The 24076-nt window shown below is 43.4% G+C and overlaps 1 protein-coding gene across 4 annotated transcripts in view; it reads right to left on the bottom strand.

The window, feature by feature from the left end:
- The window catches only part of RGS6 (regulator of G protein signaling 6), a 262469-nt gene that overhangs the window by 55690 nt on the left and 182703 nt on the right, over positions 1 to 24076 (bottom strand). For all 4 annotated transcript variants that reach the window (XM_072115611.1, XM_072115613.1, XM_072115612.1 and 1 more), the window contains one exon: positions 2712 to 2762. In XM_072115611.1, the coding sequence (XP_071971712.1) occupies positions 2712 to 2762 (51 nt within the window). The remainder of the gene's footprint in view (positions 1 to 2711; positions 2763 to 24076) is intronic.

The following is a 24076-nucleotide window of genomic DNA, read 5'->3' as shown; positions in this document are numbered from 1 at the left end:
TATGGGGATGTAAGAGAAACAATTTTTAGCTAAAAGAAGGGTTCTGTGGGAACCTGTCCCTAGCTGTATTTGTAAAAATGTGGTGACAGTTTCCCTTTAAGTGACATTCCATGTAGGAAGAGGGGAGTGGCTCTATAACCTAACCTAACATTCTTCAGTCTACTTGAATATAATTTAAGATCAACTACAAATTGATTTTTTTCAACCAATTAATGTTTGATTGGAATGAAAAGGGGTAATGGTATTATACAAGTATGTGCTATGGTACACTGGCAAAGCATTAATAGTTCAGATTAAGCAGCAAAACCACACGTTCATTAAAATGTTTATTAATGGATGTACTTTTACTGGCAAAATGATGCAGCAAATTATCAAGCTATTAAAAACCCTGCCCATGATTTGGTCACAAGCTGCAGGCAGTCCATGTCCTGTTCTGAATGCAATATTAAAAGAAGTGAAGACATTTTTTAAAATTACAATTTTTTTGAAGATAATTACAACAGCGTCAAGAGAACACATCCACCTGAACATTGTATCGTCCCCCGGGGACAGTTCAACTCATCCAGTGCTTGAGGAAACCACTGCTTCATATACTCAATCAAGATGACTATCCTTTCTTGAGCTGTTGGGGATCCCTGAGGGGAGATGCTTGTTGCACCAGATAATTTCCTCTTTATATGCATCAAATTCAGTTGTCATTGATAAAGTTTCATCTCAACTTAATCAGCCACTTTCTGGCTATGGCATGACAGCTTCTACTGGCATGTTAGTTCTGTGTCATAAAATCCTTTGCTCAATAACACAAATGAAATCTTTCATCCATTAATGTTCTATTTACATTCTAGTGTTTCAAAATAACAACTATATATATATACATATACGGTATATATATATATATATATATACATATATATATATATATATATATATATATATATATATATATATATATACATACATACATACATACATACATATTAAAAGCTTAAAGGGAACCTGTCACTAGATTTTACCCCACTAGCCCCCTCAGTTAGGGTATGAAATGTCCTTTCAAGAATTCCTGCTTTTATGTAAAATCTCACCTGTTTACAATTAAAAAAAATATCATCCAAAGTCATCTGAAAATAAGCAGAAAAGCGTCATATTGAGATGAATCAAGTTTAGAAGCTGCAGGAAGAGTGTCACTTCAGACGGCTTTATTGTCTGTTCTACTGCACTAGATATTAAAGGACATCTACCGCCAGGATGAAGGAATGGTGTGTGGCCCCTCTGTCAGGCTCTGCTCTTTTAGCTAATTAGGACATGTTTTTTATGAAAAAAAAAAGTTGCGATTATGCAAATGAACCCGGGACTCATTTGTATAATTTTTAAAGCCTTTTTTCCTTAAAAACAAGGGCATAAGAAGCTACAAGAAGAGCAAAGCCTGACAGAGGGGCGCAGACCAGTATGTCAGTGTGCTTGGTGTACAATCCTTCATCCTGGTGGTAGATGTCCTTTAAAAAAAAGGAATCTCATCTTTTAGATCATGTCAGGCTTGTGGGCATTGCTGGAGACATTGTTGAAAATGTGACCTGCAGATAAAAATCCAATTCCATTTTTTTTAAATTATCTGTTTTTCTAGTTCTGTAGTTTAAAAAAACATAACTTCGAAAGATAAGGTACTGATCTTTAATATGACATCAGCAAAATGTTTGTATGTACTAGAGAACCATAGATAGGGGCATCTGAAATGACACTTTCCCTGCAACCTCTAAACTTGACTCATCTCACACAACACACAACTCTTCTCTGCTCATATTTTCACATGGTTTTGGAGGTGATTGTATTATAGGTAAATGGTAAGATTCCACATAAATGAGGGAATTGTAGAAAAGACACTCCAACCTGAGGAGGCTAGTAGTTCCTTGACGTACTATTACGGCTTGGAGCGTGACAGAAAGCACTCCATGCTGTAATACTATGTCATGGATCCGATGTTGATTCAGCTCTTCACCGGAGCTGAGCTGTCATCAGAAAACACGGAGTGTCTGCTGGAATTTACAGCTGACATCCCCCTGTAACACCCATGGTCAGAGCTCAATGCTACTGCGCTATTTAAATGCTTGCAGGGAGATTGCATTCCCAATTGGCGCCCCCTGTAGCATTACCGAGGGCGAACATCGCTATGGCAACCTCCTATGGGATGTCCATAGTAAATGCCTCTAAAGTCCTGTCATGAAAACAAAAAGCAGACATATGGGAATTTATGGTTATTTAGTAACTAATTTGGTGGTAAAACCATATGACTGAAAACAAGATCATTTAGAATTTTGAAAATGGCGAATTTTTCTTAGATGTTGCTATTTTTTTTTTACAACATGCGATAAACAAACTATTTAAAAATCACTTTAATAAGTTAAAGTGTTCCAAAGTTATAATAATATAAAGCGGCGCATGACAGATTACTAAAAATAGGACTGAGCCTAAACTATAAACTGGCTGCGTCCTAAAAGGGCTAATGGGGTAAAATCTGGTAACATGTTCCCTTTAAATAACTGCATGCAAAAATAACAGGAATACAAAAATATAACAAAACAGTACAACTAACATGAAACACATTTAACATAGGAATAAAACATGATAAAATACCATACAGTATGCAACCCACTGCATAAAGTAAGACAAGCAAGAAATAAAATATATGTGATATAAAAGGAAAAAAAAATCTTTACCGGGGTCTTCAATATTGAGGTTCTTCATGAGCCACTGGACAATGTCAGCCCCTAAAAGAAGAACACATGTACATGATTATATTAAAGATACTAAATTACTATGTATAATATTTGTTTTACCAAAACAAATCAGACAAAATGAATGTTACGGTATATGAACAGTAGAATGTACTGTATATACTGTATGAATGTCCGGGAAGAAGCTGTGTTTGGCAAAACCCACGGTCGGCGGTCATGTGATGCTGGCTTCCCAACTTGAGATTTTTATATGCGCATTTTAAACTATGTGTTTGTGAGTATATTTTATAGAACGTACTACGCTATCTACATGTAAATTTCTTCCAGCGATCTGCTATAACGAGTAGTGTGAACGAAGGAGGATAAAAACGTAGCGGTGCTCGTCTGAATAGTGGCTTATTCTAACTGGAATTTTGGATGAGAACTTGCCGATTTGCTTACTGGAAGGAAAAAGGAAAAACTTTGGAGCTCCGGTCAGAGTAACTTTTTATACTGTATTATGTTGGCATACAGAAGACAAATAAGGTCTAATAATAAGTTGCCTCTAGGTATTTGGATCCTAGGTAGGGGAAGCAATAATTTTCTTGAACATGTGACCGTCTATCCATCTTGTACAATGGTTTTCCATTTTAATTAGAATAGTTTCCTATTTTTAAACAACTTCCCCCATTGTCCGCACCACATAGCTTATTATTCAATTACTGATCCAGAGGAACGCTCTTTATACTTGTTTTCCTATTGGAGAATTGGGCAAACAACAGACTTCTCAGGATTACTACTATTAATGTTTCTAGGCACTCCACACTGCAGACAGCTTCCCTATACTTTGCCGGGCTAGTTAAAGGGAAATCGTCACCAGGGACCTCATTTTCACTAAAGACAGGTTACATAAGCCCAGTACAGCTGCATTGCAAATATGTATTTCTGCTTTCTCTAAGCATTTGCATTACAATATAATTGTGTGTTATAACTTACTACCTTGCACCCTGACAGAATCATCTGTGTAGTCCCAGGGGTTGGGCTTTAGTTTGTGAGCCCTGGAGGCGAAACCCTGGGTCGGGCAGCTTGGTTGAGCTAGCGTCCCGCTATTAATTTTGATGCACAATTTTACTTATGTTTATGAGTATGTTTTTTAATAAATTCTTAACCTATTGAAACACACTACACGATCTGCCTGTATGTTTCTCGCAGCAATATCGTCTGACAAGAATCAATTAAGAGACGAAAGGGGAACAAGCACGGTGGTGCTGGTCTGAACTGAGGCATAGTTTAATCAGAAGTATCTGTCATTGCTAATGCTGGATTTCATTGAATGGATATCTAACACTATAGGAGAAGAATTAGAAGAACTCTGGAGCTCCGGCTAGAAGGAAAATTGATTATTTTCTCTCAAAAAACTACTAACAATAGATGATGTCACAGCTTATCTCCTCCCCCTCGCTGTACAATGACCTCTATATAGATAACACTGACCCATCATTACATCACTACTGACAATAGATGATGTCACAGCTTATCTCCTCCCCCCTCCCTGTACAATGACCTCTATACAGATAACACTGACCCATCATTACATCACTACTGACAATAGATGATGTCACAGCTTATCTCCTCCCCCTCCCTGTACAATGACCTCTATACAGATAACACTGACCCATCATTACATCACTACTGACAATAGATGATGTCACAGCTTATCTCCTCTCCCTCCCAGTACCATGACCTCTATATAGGTAACACTGATCCATCATTACATCATTATTGACAATAGATGATGTCACAGCTTATCTCCTCCCCCTCCCTGTACAAAGACCTCCATATAGATAACACTGACCCATCATTACATCACTACTGACAATAGATGATGTCACAGCTTATCTCCTCCTCCTCCCTGTACAATGTCCTCTATATAGATAACACTGACCCATCATTACATCACTACTGACAATAGATGATGTCACAGCTTATCTCCTCCCCCTCCCTGTACAATTACCTCTATACAGATAACACTGACCCATCATTACATCACTACTGACAATAGATGATGTCACAGCTTATCTCCTCCCTGTACAATGACCTCTATACAGATAACACTGACCCATCATTACATCACTACTGACAATAGATGATGTCACAGCTTATCTCCTCCCCCTCCCTGTACAATGACCTCTATATAGATAATACTGACCATCATTACATCACTACTGACAATAAATGATGTCACAGCTTATCTCCTCCCCCTCTGTACAATGGCCTCTATATAGATAACACTGACCCATCATTACATCACTACTGACAATAGAGGATATCACAGCTCATCTCCTCCCTCTCCCTGTACAATGACCTCTATATAGATAACACTGACCCATCATTACATCACTACTGACAATAGATGAGGTCACAGCTTATCTCCTCCCCCTCCCTGTACAATGACCTCTATATAGGTAACACTGATCCATCATTACATCATTAGTGACAATGGATGAAGTCACAGCTTATCTCCTCCCCCTCCCTGTACGATGACCTCTATATAGATAACACTGACCCATCATTACATCACTACTGACAATAGATGATGTCACAGCTTATGTCCTCCCCCTCCCTGTACAATGACCTCTATATAGATAACACTGACCCATCATTACATCATTACTGACAATAGATGATGTCACAGCTTATCTCCTCCCCCTCCCTGTACAATGACCTCTATATAGATAGCAATGACCCATCATTACATCACTACTGACAATAGATGATGTCACAGCTTATCTCCTCCCCCTCCCTGTACAATGACCTCTATATAGATAACACTGACTCATCATTACATCACTACTGACAATAGATGATGTCACAGCTTATCTCCTCCCCCTCTGTACAATGGCCTCTATATAGATAACACTGACCCATCATTACATCACTACTGACAATAGATGATGTCACAGCTTATCTCCTCCCCCTCGCTGTACAATGACCTCTATATAGATAACACTGACCCATCATTACATCACTACTGACAATAGATGATGTCACAGCTTATCTCCTCCCCCTCCCTGTACAATGGCCTCTATATAGGTAACACTGATCCATCATTACATCATTAGTGACAATGGATGATGTCACAGCTTATCTCCTCCCCCTCCCTGTACGATGACCTTTATATAGATAACACTGACCCATCATTACATCCCTATTGACAATAGATGATGTCACAGCTTATCTCCTCCCCCTCCCTGTACAATGACCTCTATATAGATAACACTGACCCATCATTACATCACTACTGACAATAGATGATGTCACAGCTTATCTCCTCCCCCTCGCTGTACAATGACCTCTATATAGATAACACTGACCCATCATTACATCACTACTGACAATAGATGATGTCACAGCTTATGTCCTCCCCCTCCCTGTACAATGACCTCTATACAGATAACACTGGCCCATCATTACATCACTACTGACAATAGATGATGTCACAGCTTATCTCCTCCTCCACCCTGTACAATGACCTTTATATAGATAACACTGACTCATCATTACATCACTACTGACACTAGATGATGTCACAGCTTATCTCCTCCCCCTCTGCACAATGACCTCTATATTGATAACACTGACCCATCATTACATCACTACTGACAATAGATGATGTCACAGCTTATCTCCTCCCCCTCCCTGTACAATGACCTCTATATTGATAACACTGACCCATCATTACATCACTACTGACAATAGATGATGTCACAGCTTATCTCCGCCCCTCCCTGTACAATGACCTCTACATAGATAACACTGACCGATCATTACATCACTGCTGACAATAGATGATGTCACAGCTTATCTCCTCCTCCTCCCTGTACAATGACCTCTATATAGATAGCACTGACCCATCATTACATCACTACTGACAATAGATGATGTCACAGCTTATCTCCTCCCCTTCTCTGTACAATGACCTCTATATAGATAACACTGACCCATCATTACATCACTACTGACAATAGATGATGTCACAGCTTATCTCCTCCCCCCTCTGTATAATGACCTCTATATTGATAACACTGACCCATCATTACATCACTACTGACAATAGATGATGTCACAGATTTATCTAATACAAAATTTATTAGGAAAAAAACCCTAAATCTAGTTTTAATTATAAATGTAAATTTTTTTAACATATTTCAATACATTTTTTCTAAAAGCCCCTTTTAGCTGCAGGGGCAATCCGATGATAGTCTACAATGTGATTGATAATAAAGCTAGTTGTATAGAAAACATTTTTTATAACAGGAAACAATAATTGTCTTATTTGTTAGAGCTTATATTGTGTGATGTAATTGTCCCAACCCGTAATGCATTAAATCTCCATCACTTCTCGTTTGTATTGTATGTTACTATGGATATGTCTTTTATTTGGCTGCCAAGGACAGTACAATAAAGTTTCAATCAAAGCAAGGCCCAGCAGGTTTCTTCCTCTTTGACTATAAAGTCTTGTGGGAGCCAGGAAGTAGAAACTAAAGGATTTCTCTATAAAAAGGTAAAGTACAAGATCTTTCAGATCAACACATGAAGATTCTATATCTCAAAGCAGATTGTTGCAACATTAGGAGAACATTAGAGATGAGCGAACATGCTCGTCCGAGCTTGATGCTCGGTCGAGCATTAGGGTACTCGAAACTGCTCGTTGCTCGGACGAATACTTTGCCCGCTCGAGAAAATGGCAGCTCCCGCCGTTTTGCTTTTTGGCGGCCAGAAACAGAGCCAATCACAAGCCAGGAGACTCTGCACTCCACCCAGCATGACGTGGTACCCTTACACGTCGATAGCAGTGGTTGGCTGGCCAGATCAGGTGACCCTGGGATAGACTAGCCGCTGGCCGCGCTGCTCGGATCATTCTGTCTCTGGATGCCGCTAGGGAGAGAGCTGCTGCTGGTCAGGGAAAGCGTTAGGGTGTTCTATTAGCTTACTGTTAGGCAGGAGTGATTCTCAAAGAACCCAACAGCCCTTCTTAGGGCTACAATAACGTTCTACTTTTTTTATTTTAATTTGCATCTTTTACCATTTTGTGAGGAATTAGCAGGGGGACTTGCTACCGTTGTGTTTAGCTCTTAGTGGCACACATATCCATAGCAAAGACCGAAGTGGGAAAATTCAGTAGGGGTTGGATTTCTATTAGGCAATAACTCAGTGTCATCTCATCTGGCATAGTAGTGTGCTTCCTTTGATACTTGGCTAGAAAATAGCCATAGGAGAATACAAACAGCTTCTTGAAGCCTACAGTAGCGTTCTATATATTTGATTTCTGGTTGATCTGCTGGTGGCTTTAGTTTCTGCAGTGCATGTACTTGCCAATTCTGAGCAATTTGTAGTGAGACTTGCGACCGCTGTGTTCTGCGCTTAGTGGCGCACATATCCATAGCAAAGGCTGAAGTGGCAAAATTCAGTAGGGGTTGGATTTCTATTAGGCAATAACTCAGTGTCATCTCATCTGGCATAGTAGTGTGCTTCCTTTGATACTTGGCTAGAAAATAGCCATAGGAGAATACAAATAGCTTCTTGAAGCCTACAGTAGCGTTCTATATATTTGATTTCTGGTTGATCTGCTGGTGGCTGTAGTTTCTGCAGTGCATGTACTTGCCAATTCTGAGCAATTTGTAGTGAGACTTGCGACCGCTGTGTTCTGCGCTTAGTGGCGCACATATCCATAGCAAAGGCTGAAGTGGGAAAATTCAGTAGGGGTTGGATTTCTATTAGGCAATAACTCAGTGTCATCTCATCTGGCATAGTAGTGTGCTTCCTTTGATACTTGGCTAGAAAATAGCCATAGGAGAATACAAATAGCTTCTTGAAGCCTACAGTAGCGTTCTATATATTTGATTTCTGGTTGATCTGCTGGTGGCTGTAGTTTCTGCAGTGCATGTACTTGCCAATTCTGAGCAATTTGTAGTGAGACTTGCGACCGCTGTGTTCTGCGCTTAGTGGCGCACATATCCATAGCAAAGGCTGAAGTGGCAAAATTCAGTAGGGGTTGGATTTCTATTAGGCAATAACTCAGTGTCATCTCATCTGGCATAGTAGTGTGCTTCCTTTGATACTTGGCTAGAAAAAAGCCATAGCAATAGGATAGGATTGTTTGGTTCTAAAAACTCAAAAAAAAACAAAAAACACAAAAAAAAACAAAAAACACAAAAAAACACACAAAAAAAAAAAAAAAAAGTAAAAAAAAAAAAAAAGTTATAACTCTCATTTTAAAAATGTTTAACCCCAGGGCTAGGGGTAGAGGACGAGGGCGGGGACGTGGGCGTCCAACTACTGCAGGGGTCAGAGGCCGTGGTCCTGGGCGGGGTGAGACACCACCTGCTGATGAGGGAGCAGGGGAACGCCGCAGAGCTACACTCCCTAGGTTCATGTCTGAAGTTACTGGGACTCGTGGTAGAGCACTGTTGAGGCCAGAACAGTGCGAACAGGTGATGTCGTGGATTGCTGACAATGCTTCGAGCAATTTGTCCACCACCAGTCAGTCTTCCACGCAGTCCACCCATGTCACCGAAATCCCCACTCCTCCAGCTCCTGCACCTCAGCCTCCTCCCCCCCAGTCTGCCCCCTCCCAGGAAAATTTGCCATTTGAACCGGCATACTCTGAGGAACTGTTTTCTGGACCCTTCCCACAGTCACAAACCACTTGTCCGGTTGCTGCTGAGCAATTTTCCGATGCCCAGGTTTTCCACCAGTCACAGTCTGTGGGTGATGATGACCTTCTTGACGTAGTGGAAGTGTGTAAAGAGGTGTCCGACGATGAGGAGACACGGTTGTCAGACAGTGGGGAAGTTGTTGTCAGGGCAGGAAGTTCGAGGGGGGAGCAGACTGAGGGATCGGAGGATGATGAGGTGACAGACCCAAGCTGGGTTGAGAGGCCGGGTGAACACAGTGCTTCTGAGACGGAGGAGAGTCCTCGACCTGAACAGGTTGGAAGAGGCAGTGGTGGGGCCAGACGGAGAGGCAGGGCCAGAGCTGGTGCATCAGCGCCACTGTCAACTAGTGAAGCTCCCGTGGTGAGGGCTCTTGCGGCGAGGGCTAGATCTTCAGAAGTGTGGAGGTTCTTTAAGGAAACACCGGATGACCGACGGACTGTGGTGTGCAACATTTGCCAAACCAGGCTCAGCAGGGGTTCCACCACTACTAGCTTAACTACCACCAGTATGCGCAGGCATATGAATGCTAAGCACCCCACTCAGTGGCAACAAGCCCGTTCACCTCCGGCCGTGCACACCACTGCTCCTTCCCCTGTGTCAGCTGCTAGTCAGCCCCCTGCCCAGGACCCTGCCACAAAAACCCCATCGTCGCCTCCACGATCCTCCACAGCATCCACCAGCGTTCAGCTCTCCATACCCCAGACGCTGGAGCGGAAACGCAAATATAGTGCAACCCACCCGCACGCCCAAGCCCTTAATGTGCACATCTCCAGATTGCTTAGCCTGGAGATGCTGCCCTATAGGCTAGTAGAGACCGAGGCCTTTCGCAACCTCATGGCGGCGGCCGCCCCTCGGTATTCGGTCCCCAGCCGCCACTACTTTTCCCGATGTGCCGTCCCAGCCCTGCACCAGCACGTGTCAGACAACATCATCCGTGCCCTGACCAACGCCGTTTCTGACAAGGTCCACCTGACCACGGACACGTGGACGAGTGCTGCCGGGCAGGGCCACTATATATCGCTGACGGCACATTGGGTTAACTTGGTGGAGGCTGGGACCGAGACTGACCCTGGGGCTGCTCATATACTGCCGACGCCGAGGATTGCGGGGCCTACCTCGGTCCAGGTGTTTCAGGCCTACTATGCCTCCTCCTCCTCCCACCCCTCCTCCACCTCCTCCTCCGAACTACCATCCGTGGGCACGGCGCCATCAGTCGGTAGCTCTAGGCACAGCAGCAGTGCCGTCGCTAAGCGACAGCAGGCGGTGCTCAAACTGCTGAGCCTAGGCGACAAAAGGCACACCGCCCAAGAGCTATTACAGGGCATCACGGCGCAGACTGATCTGTGGCTGGCACCGCTGAACCTCAAGCCGGGAATGGTTGTGTGTGACAACGGCCGTAACCTGGTGGCGGCTCTGCAACTCGGCAGACTGACACATGTGCCATGCCTGGCCCATGTGTTAAATCTGATAGTGCAGCGTTTCCTCAAGACATACCCCAATCTGTCTGATTTGCTCACGAAGGTGCGCCGCATCTGTGCGCATTTCAGGAAGTCCAGCCCAGATGCTGCCACTCTCAGGGCAGCGCAGCGCCGCCTCCAACTGCCCGCTCACCGACTGTTGTGCGACGTGCCCACGAGGTGGAATTCAACACTGACCATGTTATCCAGAGTTTACCAGCAGCGCAGAGCGATTGTAGACTGCCAGATGTCAACTTCCACCAGAACTGGTAGTCAGGTCAGTCAGCTTCCTCAAGTCTACAATGAGGAGTGGACGTGGATGTCTGATATCTGTCAGGTGCTGAGTAACTTTGAGGAGTCAACACAGATGGTCAGTGGCGATGCCGCCATCATCAGCCTCACCATCCCGCTGCTTGGCCTGTTGAAAAACTCTCTGGTCAGCATGAAGTCGGAAGCTTTGCGCTCGTCACAAGAGACGGGGGAAGAATATTCCCTTGTTGATAGCCAAAGCACCCTGAGGTCTGTTTCTCAGCGCATATCGGAGGAGGTGGAGGTGGAGGAGGATGAGGAGGAAGAGGAGGAGAATGTTGGCGAGACACAAGAGGGGACCATTGTTGAGTCCTTCACTGTTCAGCGTGTATGGGCAGAAGAAGAGGAGTTGGAGGAGTTGGAGGAGGAGGAAATGGACAGTCAGGCCAGTGAGGGGAGTGAATTCTTACGCGTTGGTACTCTGGCGCATATGGCAGATTTCATGCTAGGCTGCCTATCCCGTGACCCTCGCGTTCAAAGAATTTATTCCAGCACCGATTACTGGGTGTTCACTCTCCTGGACCCACGGTACAAGCAAAATCTTTCCACTCTCATCCCTGCAGAGGAAAGGAGTGTGAGAATGCATGAATACCAGCAGGCCCTGGTGCACAAGCTGAAACAGTATTTCCCTTCTGACAGCGCTAGCGGCAGAGTGCGTAGTTCTGCGGGACAAGTAGCGAGGGAGAGTAGGCGAGCAGGCAGCTTGTCCAGCACTGGCAAGGGTACGCTTTACAAGGCTTTTGCCAGCTTTATGTCACCCCAGCAAGACACTGTCACCTGTCCCCAGTCTCGGCAGAGTAGGGCTGATCTTTACAGAAAGATGGTGAGGGAGTACGTAGCTGACCATACCATCGTCCTAAATGATCACACAGCTCCCTACAACTACTGGGTTTCAAAGCTGGACATGTGGCACGAACTGGCGCTGTACGCCTTGGAGGTTCTTGCCTGCCCTGCCGCTAGCGTCTTGTCCGAGCGGGTTTTCAGTGCAGCTGGTGGCATCATCACCGATAAGCGTACACGCCTGTCGACTGACAGCGCTGACAGGCTGACGCTTATTAAAATGAATAAAGGCTGGATTTCTCAGAATTTCCAATCTCCACCAGGTGAAGGAAGCTCAACCTGAATAATTGATCCACTCCTCCTCCTCCTCCTCATTTTCCTCCTTCTCCTCCTCTTTGTACAGTAAAGCAGAGGAAAATGGCTATTTTTTGACAGGGCCCACTGGCTCTTGCTATACTTCATGCATTTAATTTTTCTGGAGGGCCACCTACCCGGTCCTCTGTTTGAAACAATTTTTGTGAGTGCCACATACAGGCACTCAATCTATTCCATTTTTCTGGAGGGCCACCTACCCGGTCCTCTGGTTTGAACAATTTTTGGGACTGCCACATACAGGCACTCAATCTATTCCATTTTACTGGAGGGCCACCTACCTGCTCCTCTGGTTTGAAGAATTTTTGGGACTGCCACATACAGGCACTCAATCTATTCCATTTTACTGGAGGGCCACCTACCTGCTCCTCTGGTTTGAAGAATTTTTGGGACTGCCACATACAGGCACTCAATCTATTCCATTTTACTGGAGGGCCACCTACCTGCTCCTCTGGTTTGAAGAATTTTTGGGACTGCCACATACAGGCACTCAATCTATTCCATTTTACTGGAGGGCCACCTACCTGCTCCTCTGGTTTGAAACATTTTTGGGACTGCCACATACAGGCACTCAATCTATTCCATTTTACTGCAGGGCCACCTACCTGCTCCTCTGGTTTGAACAATTTTTGGGACTGCCACATACAGGCACTCAATCTATTCCATTTTACTGGAGGGCCACCTACCTGCTCCTCTGGTTTGAAGAATTTTTGGGACTGCCACATACAGGCACTCAATCTATTCCATTTTACTGGAGGGCCACCTACCTGCTCCTCTGGTTTGAAACATTTTTGGGACTGCCACATACAGGCACTCAATCTATCCCATTTTACTGGAGGGCCACCTACCTGCTCCTCTGGTTTGAAACATTTTTGGGACTGCCACATACAGGCACTCAATCTATCCCATTTTACTGGAGGGCCACCTACCTGCTCCTCTGGTTTGAAACATTTTTGGGACTGCCACATACAGGCACTCAATCTATTCCATTTTACTGCAGGGCCACCTACCTGCTCCTCTGGTTTGAACAATTTTTGGGACTGCCACATACAGGCACTCAATCTATTCCATTTTACTGGAGGGCCACCTACCTGCTCCTCTGGTTTGAACAATTTTTGGGACTGCCACATACAGGCACTCAATCTATCCCATTTTACTGGAGGGCCACCTACCTGCTCCTCTGGTTTGAAAAATGTTTGGGACTGCCACATACAGGCACTATCCAAATTAAATTGTCTCCATAGCAGCCTCCACACGTTGTCTCCATTGCTACCTCCAAAAGTCGTCCATATAGCTGCCTCCATACATCGTCCCTTTATCAAACGAGGTGTGTCAGGCAGAAATTTGGGTTGTTTTCATGGATTCCACATCAAAGTTGTTAACTTTGTCGCCACCCTGCTGTGTAATCCACAAAATATACTTGCAAACTTTTACCATTTAGGGATATTATTTCAGCGCTTCTTGCGCATCTGTTTACATTCCCCTCACCCGCCATATCCTAAACTTATAAGAACGCTACTACACTTGATCTTATACAAAAGTGCTGTTTGGGGAGTAGCCTAGAGACAGGGGCTTGGATTTGCGAAAGCTCGCCTGGCAGCGGAGCGCCAGCTCCATGCGCATCATGCGCTTCTTGCGCATCTGTTTACATTCCCCTCACCCGGCATATCCTAAACTTATAAGAACGCTACTACACTTGATCTTATACAAAAGTGCTGTTTGGGGAGTAGCCTAGAGACAGGGGCTTGGATTGGCGAAAGCTCGCCTGGCAGCGGAGCGCCAGCTCCATGCGCATCATGCGCTTCTTGCGTATCTGTTTACATTCCCCTCACCCGGCATATCCTAAACTTATAAGAACGCTACTACACTTGATCTTATACAAAAGTGCTGTTTGGGGAGTAGCCTAGAGACAGGGGCTTGGATTGGCGAAAGCTCGCCTGGCAGCGGAGCGCCAGCTCCATGCCAAGATCCAACTAACATAGTTTTAACTGCAGCACCTTTAATCTACTACTAGTTCACTGCCTCCATACATGGTCCCCTTATCAAACGAGCTGTGTCAGGCAGAATTTTGGGTTGTTTTCATGGCTTCCATGTTAACTTTGTCGCCACCCTGCTGTGTAATCCACAAAATATACTGGCAAACTTTTATCATGTACCGATATTATTTGAGCACTTCTTGCTCACCTCCTTTGGTTCCTCTCTGCCACCCATTGGTTTGAAGCCTGAGTCCATTTAGGGTATGTCGCCATGACACTCTCTAGCCTGCTGCCGCTGCCTCTGCATGCCGTCCCCTATAGTGTCAGGGTCAATTATTGCATGTTTTAGATGCTATCTAGCTTCATTCTGTCACTCTGTCATGGCCATGCTGTTGCCCATAATTTTGGCATAATGGTGCGTTTAAGCAGCCTCAGAGGCATCCATGCATGCTGCCCCTGCTGTTTCCTGTCCATTTCCGTGGTGTTTCCATCCTTTTCTGAGGTTCCCAGGTGTTTGGCCAAGCTTCCCTGTGCAGAGCCTTGGTCCCCTTGAAAAATGCTCGAGTCTCCCATTGACTTCAATGGGGTTCGTTATTCGAGACGAGCACTCGAGCATCGGGAAAAGTTCGTCTCGAATAACGAGTACCCGAGCATTTTAGTGTTCGCTCATCTCTAGAGAACATTAATGTAATAAAATCTAGGAACTTTACAGAAAGATGTATACAGGCAGTCCCCGGGTTACATACAAGATAGGGTCGGTAGGTTTGTTCTTAAGTTGAGTTTGTATGTAAGTCGGAACAGTATATTTTATCATTGTAATCCCAGCCAGAACTTTTTTGGTCTCTGTGACAATTGGATTTTAAAAATGTTGGGTTGTCATAAGAATCAATATTAACACTAAAGCTTCATTACAGACACCTGTGATAACTGTTACAGCTGATGATTGTAGCCTAGGACTAAAGTACAATAAATTACCAATATCCAGAGGTCCGTTTTTAACTATGGGTCGTATGCAAGTCGAGTGTTCTTAAGTAGGGGACCGCCTGTAGACTTCATAGAGTTAATGACATTATACTGAATTGAATTACTCAAACTTTATATAATCAGCTAGATATAAAGTCCTTTGCTTATTTTTTCAATAAAATGAATGGAATTGACCTTGGAGCTTTTTTTTTGACAAAAAAATCCTTTATTAAGTATTCCATATTTTACAATAAAAGATAAGATGAACCACTGTGTAAAGACAATAAAAAGAGTGCAATATCAATAGTGCATATCTTGTCATCCTAACATTAATATAAAATTCCTCCTTAAATTAGTTATACATTTCGTAACCAGACCTTGGAGCTTTAGTTATCAATGATGAGATTTTCAATTTTCACTATTAGTGCACCGGCTTGAGAAATACCTCTTTGAGCTTCAATCCAGCACATGGATTTGCTAAGGGCTGGTGGTATAGCTGGTGTAGATATACCAGGTAGCTCTTTACCAAAAGACTGTAAAGACAACCATGTTTTACCCATATCCCAACATTAAAAATTGACTTTTATTAGAGTTTCCTTAAAATAGTATATATCAATGTAAATGTACTTTGTGAAATGACACAAAATTTAAAACCACAAAGGAACCCAATATGGTGAGCCTAACCGATCAGTCAACACAAATAAAGTGGGGTAACTACCTGACACTTGCCCCACTAAATGTATAGTCACAGTGTATTACAGTTAATAGATAGTTATACGAAGCTGCAGGATGAAATTAGGAATATTCTGGTTAGTAGTATATAGTCACAGCTAGCTACTATAATAAGAGTTAGCTGGATGGCCACAAGGTGCCTAAGTGGTTGTCTACAAACACAACCAATAAGTGTTTCAATGAGCAGTTATCAAAGCTATGTGACCGCCTGTATCTTCAGTCTGCAATAAGGTAATGATCAATTAGTGGTTGGCTGTATATGTTCACAGCCACATCTGGGGATGAAGGGGAACTTGTATATCCTCCATAAAGACCTCTCTCATATCAGTGGTTGTGGATATCCTTGGCATACAATAAAAGCAGGACATAGGAGATCACAGGAAGTCCCAAGACCTACTGCTTACTGCTCATGTGACCGATGGCTCCTGCCAATGAAAAGGAAACTTTATCTGGGTAAGTATAATATGGGCGACCCTATTAGGCGATTACACTTACCTTGTTAAAGTTTTCTACCAGTGGCCATCCCTTTTAAAAAGGAAAAAATCAGTTTGTTTTTAGGCAGTAACAACCTACAAAATATAGGAGTTACTAACATTAAAAAGTAGGTACTCCACTAAAAAAGTATACAGAAGACAACCTCACAAAAGTTCTTTTGTTTTGCCCATTAATGTACACTCTGCACCCTGTCTTGACAGAAAAAAAAGCAGAAATGTAGATAATTTTGCAAATTTATTAAATAAGAAAAACTGAAATATCACATGCTCATAAACATTCAGACCCTTTGCTGTAATACTCATACTTAACTCACAGGCTGTCCATGTCCTTTTGATTCTCCTTGAGAAGGTTCTGTTCCTTCATTGGAGCACAGCTGTGTTTAATTAAACTGATTGGACTTGATTAGGAAAGGCACACACCTATATATGTAAGATCTCACAACTTACAGTCATGTCAGAGCCCATGAGAATCATGAGGTCTAGGGAACTGCCCAAGAAACTTAGAGACAGAATTGTGGCATGGCACAGATCTGGCCAAGGTTACAAAAGAATTTCTGCAGCACTCAATGTTACTAAGAGCACAGTGGCCTCCATAATCCTTAAAGAGGACTTGTCACCAAAATGAAACAAACGCCGAAGTGTTAGAAGGATAGCGTTACCGGTAACCTCTGGTAACGCTATCTAACACTGCGGCGGGGTACAGTGTAATCGTCAGACCACTCACAAAGCTGTCCGACGTATTCATGAGGGGGCGGGGTTTGGGCAGTCACCGTTTGGGCAGTCACCGCCGGCCTATGGAGCGAGGGGGGCGGTCCGGAGAAGAGGCAGCGCCTCGGACCACCCCCTCATGAATGCATCGGACCACTTTGCGAATGGTCCAATGATTACACTGTACCACGCCGCAGTGTTAGATAGCGTTACCAGAGGTTTCCGGTAACACTATCCTTCTAACGCTGCGGCATTTGTTCAAGCACTAGGAGCTGCTTACTCTAGTAAGCAGCTCCTAGTGCCGAAATTTTGGTGACAGGTTCTCTTTAAATGGAAGAACTTTGGTACGAACACAACTCTTCCTCGACCTGGCCATCCAACCAAACTATGCAATTGTGAAAGAAGATCGTTGATGAGAAAGGTAAAGAAGATCCCCAAGATCACTGTGACTGAGCTCCAGAGATGCAGTACGGAGATGGGAGAAAGTTCCACAAAGTCAACTATCACTGCAGCCTCCGCCAGTCAGGGCTTTATGGCACCAGTCTGCTGACAGAAGCCTCTCCTCCGTGCAAGACATATGAACGCTGCATACAGTTTGTAAAATAACACATGAAGGATGCCCAAACTATGAGAAATGCGAATCTCTGCTCTGCTGAGACAAAGATTAAACTTTTTGGTGTTAATTCAAAGCAGTGGAGAAAACCAGGCTCTGCTCATCATCTGCCAAATACAATCCCAACAGTGACACATGGTGGTGACAGCATCAATTTATGGGGGGCAGGGATAGGGCAACTGGTTGTAATTGAACAAAAGATGACTGTGGCCAAGTACAGAGATATCCTAGGTGAAAACCTCTCCCAGGGAGCTCTGGACCTCAGACTGGGCTGGAGGTTCATCTTCCAACAAGATAATCGCCCACATTTATCAAAACTAGTGCAAACTGCACTATGTGCAGTTTGCCTGTAGAGGGCACAGTGTGCAACAGATTCATGAAATTTGTCACATGTTCTTCATGAATCTGGCGTCCCCTGCACTTTTCTGGCAGAATGCACCATTTTTTTTTCTGGTGCACTTTTTTCATGCTTTAGAATTGTGGCACAGACAGAATTGAGGCGCACGATCCAACTGTGCACCAGAACACCCCTTTTGGTGCACATTTTTTCTTTCTTGATGGACACAGCGCAGCTGCGACATAAAACTGATGCAAACACTTTAGAAATACATGTGCAAGCAGGTTGCACTTTACAAAGTCAGACAGAAAACTGGTGCAAACACTTAAAGGGGTTATTCCCATGAAAGAAAATTCTCAAATGTCACTGCCCTAATGATGATAACACCATACAAATTTTTTTTAACCCTTTACTTAACAACTTTATTCAGTTTTATTGGTGATTTAGCTCCTATCACACCCTAGTTTGGTTAGTGTAAGATTCCAGTGTGTGTGTGTGTGTGTGGGGCTCTCTAAGCAGACACATTGGGGCAAATACTTAACCGGTCCATTCGCGATCCAGCGGCGGGTTCTCCGTCGAGGATTCGGGTCTTCCGGTGTTTCACTAAGGTAGTGCTCCCAATCTCCACCAGGTGTCGCTGCTGCGCCGAGTTCACCATCCGTTGCTGGGTGCATGTAAGCAAGTGACACCTTTTTTTTTTTTAAATTCCACGGTTTATCCGAATCCGTCGGGTTTTCCGACGGCCACACCCCCCGATTTCTATCGCGTGCATGCGACGAGGCAATTCGGCGCTAATCGGTAATTTTCGGGAAACCCGATGTAAAAAAGCGATTCGGGCCCCTAGTAAATGACCCCCATTATGATCCATCTAGTTCTGGGAGCAGAAAATGTTATTACTTGTCTTCATGGAAATGCCCCTTTAACAAATGTGGACCAATAAACCTTAGCACACAGTTAATATAACAAAGTTGTGGCTCTGTGACCATTCCTGACTGGCCCAGCCCAGCCCTGACCTAAACCAATTTGAGCATCTCTGGAGAGACTTGAAAATGGCTTCCACCAACGTTCACCATCCAACCTGAGGGGACTGGAGAGGATCTGCAGGAAGAGGCAGAGGATCCCCAAAGCCGGGTGTAAAAAACGTGTTTCATGATTTCCAATAAGACTCCTGGCTGTACCAGCTCCAAAGCTGCTTCTACTCAATACTGAGCAAAGGAGCTGAATACTTATCACCATGTGAGATTTCAGTTTTTCTTATTCAGCAAAAATATTTACATTTCAGTTTTTCTCTGTCAGGGTGCGGTCACACATTGTAGTTAAAACTGCACCGCAATCAGCTTTGAGGTGGTTTTAGGTGCAGTTTTGTCAATTGAACAGGTGAAATACATGAACTGAACCGGTGAATTTGATTTTGAAGGGGAAACCTGCTCCACAAATGTCATTCACTCGTTCAGTTCATGTCTTTCACCTGTTCAATTGACAAAACTGCACCTAAAACCTCTTCAAAGCTGATTGCGATGCAGTTTTAACTGCAACGTGTGAACGCACCCTCAAGATGGGAGCAGAGTGCACATTCATGAGCAAAAAAAGAAGTTTTCTCATCCCACCAATTGGCTGCAATGAAACAAAGAGTGAAAAATGTAACAGAATCTGAATACTTTCCATAGCCCTTGTATGTGGGCCAGAGTGTCTGTGTTGTTGTGTGCTGGTTTCCAATTACTATGACTCAGGAAAGAACATCTTACAGTAAAAATATTGTAACTACATATTGAAAAATTGTGTTATGTACCTTTACATTTTTATGGCTACTGTCCTACACCATAAAAAACCAAGAAAGAAAAGAAAGGAACAAGACCATGCTTGTATCCAAAAACACAATGATACTGGTACCACAGAAATAGCAACAAAACAAAAATTCCATCCTATCTTAAAGAAAGAATTAACACTTGAATACTACTGTACTATCTTGGTACCCCATAACTGGGCCATTGAAAAATATAATGTGCCCCCCTATGAACAAGCCCCGAAATCACTTTACTCATATAGACTTTAAAACCTCTCTTGAAATGTTAGAATGAAAGAAAATAAACCAAAACTTCCAAAAAAAAGAATGGAATCTGTCCTCAGAATGTACCCCATTAAATTGCCAGTCCCCCTCAGGTAGGGTATGCAATGTCCTGTCTATAATTCTCTCTTTTATATGAAATCTCACTCGTTTACCTATAAAATATCTCCTCCAAAGTCATATGAAAATGAGCAGAAAAGAGTCATATTTTGCCTGGGAGGAATTACTTTTGGAGTCTGCAGGGGGGGGGGGTTGCTGCAGTTATCCCTAACTTTGGTTCTATACTACATAGAAACTTTTCGTATCATATTAAAGATGAAAATCTTTCAGGTCGTATCAGGCATGCGGGATACCTAAGGACACTCGACTTACAGACGACCCCTAGTTACAGATGGACCTCTCCGCGCTATGTGACCTCAATTTTATTGATAATTATTGTTCTCCTGACACCACAACATTTTCAAAAATCCATTTGTCAGGAACCAAAAAAAATTTGTCTGGAGCTACAATTATAAAATATACCTGTTTCGACTTACATACAAATTTAATTTAAGAGCAAACCTTACGAACCAATCTTGTATATAGCCCAGGGACTGCCTGGCTTCTCATGATATAGGTGGAAACTGTATCTTATCTGCAGCTCAGATTTCTGTTGCTGTATTTAAGTGGGGTAAAATCTGGTAACAGGGCCCCTTTCAGGGCCGCATCTGCCATGAGGCGAGATGAAGATCTCGCTTCAGGCGGCAGATGCCCGAGCCTTGATTAGAGCGGCACCCTGGGCGTCTGTAATGTGGGTGATTCGGGCGCCCAGTGCCGCCCGAATCACCCACCATGAAATTAATCGCGTCTGTTTCTTTAAGATACAATATACAGAGCGGAGATGGGACGGGGGGCGTGGTGTGTATGTACGCTGTGACCTGACAGAGTGCACTGCAAGCATCTCCAGCCTGCTGACAGGTTCTCCTGTCCTTCTGGCCTCCATGTGTAGATAACATTAGTGAGGAGCAATGATTGATGCTCCCGCTCTCAGGACCTTGTGCAGGGAGACCGGAGGATAGGAGGAGCAGCAGGAGACTGCAGGTGGAGGAGCCCAGGAATGGCCGAGTCTCAGGCCCAGTCTCAGGAAGAAGAGTCACTGGATCACAGCTACACAAGTGCAGACCGGGTGTCGGGTGTCACAGGTTTGCAGGCAGGAGCCTCTGAAATGCTGACTGTAACCCCTGCTGTGCCAGAGAGCAGTAAAGAACAGAGCTCAGGTACTGACCAGAAGCAAAGGGGCTGGATGTGCTCCAATATCAGGTTGTTAACCCTTGGTGTGTGCATGGAGGCAAAACTTCCCCAAAGATTTTATAAACTCTTTACCTCAACTCTTTGCTTACCTACTGATTTTTGCTCAGCTTTGTATAGATAGGCTGAGGATACTAGTAACTACTACAGGAGGTCCCCTACTTAAGAACACCTGACTTACATACAACCCCTAGTTACAGACGGACCTCTGGATGTTGGGAATTTATTGTACTTTAGTCCCAGGCTACAATAATCAGCTATAACAGTTATCACAGGTGTCTATAATGAAGCTTTATTGTTAATCTTGATTCTTATGACAATCCAACTGTCACAAAGACCAAAAAAAGTTTGACTGGGGTTACAATAATAAAGTATACAGTTCTGACTTACATACAAACTGAACTTAAGAACAAACCTACAGACCCTATCTTGTACGTAACCCAGGGACTGCCGGTATATACTTCACTTGCATCACCTAGTCCTCCATCCGCTACTGCTTATGTCACCTGCAGAGACTGAACTAATTCAGCTACAAATGGTATTCTTCATATACTGAACTAATCTGGTATCCGCTATTGTATATTCCAGCTGTATAGCAAGTATATTATGCCCCCTGTGCATAAAGTGAACTAATTCTCTACCAACTACTGTATATTCCGCCTGCATAGACTAAGCTAAGCCTTTATCAGCTCCGAATAGTATTTTCCATTTGTAGCGACTGAACTAATCCGGTGCTTACTGTATATTCTATCGGTATAGCAGTATGCTTCATCTGCATAAGATCTTATCAACTACAGGCGGTCCCCTACTTAAAACCCGACTTACAGACGACCCCTAGTTACAAACAGACCTCTGGATGTTGGTAACTTACTGTACTTTAGCCTTAGAATACAATGATCAGCTGTAACAGTTATCACAGGCGTCTGTAATGAAGCTTTAGTGTTAATCCTGGTTCTTATGACAATCCAACATTTTTAAAATGGGGGTCGGGGGGCAGCATTTTCGATTTTCGCCTCAGGCAGCAAAATGGCTAGAATCGGCCCTGGCCCCTTTAAACCGTTAAATGCTAAACTGCACCTTAGTGGCCTCATCATGGCCTGGCACAAACAATTACCCAGGAGATTTCATTGTTTTATGGGAAAATCTCTAAGGGCAAACAGATATGTAATAAGCGCCTATAAAAACTGACAGAAATACACACCAAATGTGACTTTCAACAGATTTTGATGATCCTCTGTGCATAATAAACCAGTAATCATCAGTAATTCTGGTAAAGGACTTGAATTATATTGTCAAATATATTTTAGAGGACTCATATATATTACTGTATATAATACTGTATTCACTTAATATGACTTGTAACTGTGTAACTGTAACTCCATTGCATATAAAATTCTAATAAAGAGGATAAAATATACTCTTTATATTTGTCAACCTCCTTAGTTATCTCTATAATAGCAAACAAATGAAAAAAAAATTGCAAATATTAATTTAGTGGATATTTGCCATCTTGCACCTATATGGCCTCCAGGTGGAGCTGTTGCTCACTATCAGCTGAGTAAATACAGCACAGGGCACAGGTGCTTCCAGGGATTCACTGCAAGTCTCTATATTATGTTACAGGAAGCCCCGACAGCTATAACACTGACTTATTGATCTTAATCTTCATCCCAGTCAGCACTGAAATTGTGGACAGAAACGTCTGCTTTATTATATGATTGTATTCTAATATGTAACATGAATTTTATGCATAGGATATGTGTTTTTACCTATATAAATGTGCTATTCAAGCTAGCCGAGGCAAGCCGAGTGCACTTTAACAGCCGGCTAAGCCATAAAAATAATAAAAGGAAAACATTGTAAATAAACATAGGGAATTCTTTTCCGGTGGTAAAGTAATAACAGTTTTCCTGTTTACTTCCTATTCTTCCAGTCCACTTATTATGCAAAGATACTGCCTTTGGGGTTAACATGCTCCTTTAAAAGGCTCATCATCCTTTCCGCTTTAATAATAATAAACACCTGATACTCGCCTCTCCCTTTCCCCTGCAGCAGCCCCTCTCCTCACCTGTTGTGTAGAGCACTGAAGCCGGGACAGTGATAATGACAAGAGCACGCGGCTCTCTGCAATATCTCCTGAAGGATGTGAATAGAGTCTTTATTCCAGGACATACCACCTGCCGTCTGGAAAAAGGGGACAGAGCCTAAAATCTGTGATTGTCTTGCTGAATCGGAGTGGTTGGGAGCTATGTTGGGAGTACCAAGGGTATATAGCTTCTGTCTTGGGCAGAAAGTATGTGGAAAGCATAAGGTAGTGAGATGGGCAATAGGGGCAGCAGAGGAGGATATGAAACAGTTTGAGTAGCAGAGAGAGACAGAGAAAGTTCTGCAGAATCACAGACTGCGATGGAGGGACTGATAGCGAACAGGGGAGAAATGGTAGCTCATTGTTTTGTGTAGGTGACTTCTGCATCATGGCATCCTATGGAGAGAAGAGGGGTGAGGGTGAGGAGTGCTCACCCCCTGAATGTATGATACATTTGGGTCCCAACCCAG

This window comes from Engystomops pustulosus, chromosome 7 (genome assembly GCF_040894005.1).
Source record: "Engystomops pustulosus chromosome 7, aEngPut4.maternal, whole genome shotgun sequence".
NCBI classification, from domain to species: Eukaryota; Metazoa; Chordata; class Amphibia; order Anura; family Leptodactylidae; genus Engystomops; species Engystomops pustulosus.
This window is presented reverse-complemented; position numbering and strand designations above follow the sequence as displayed.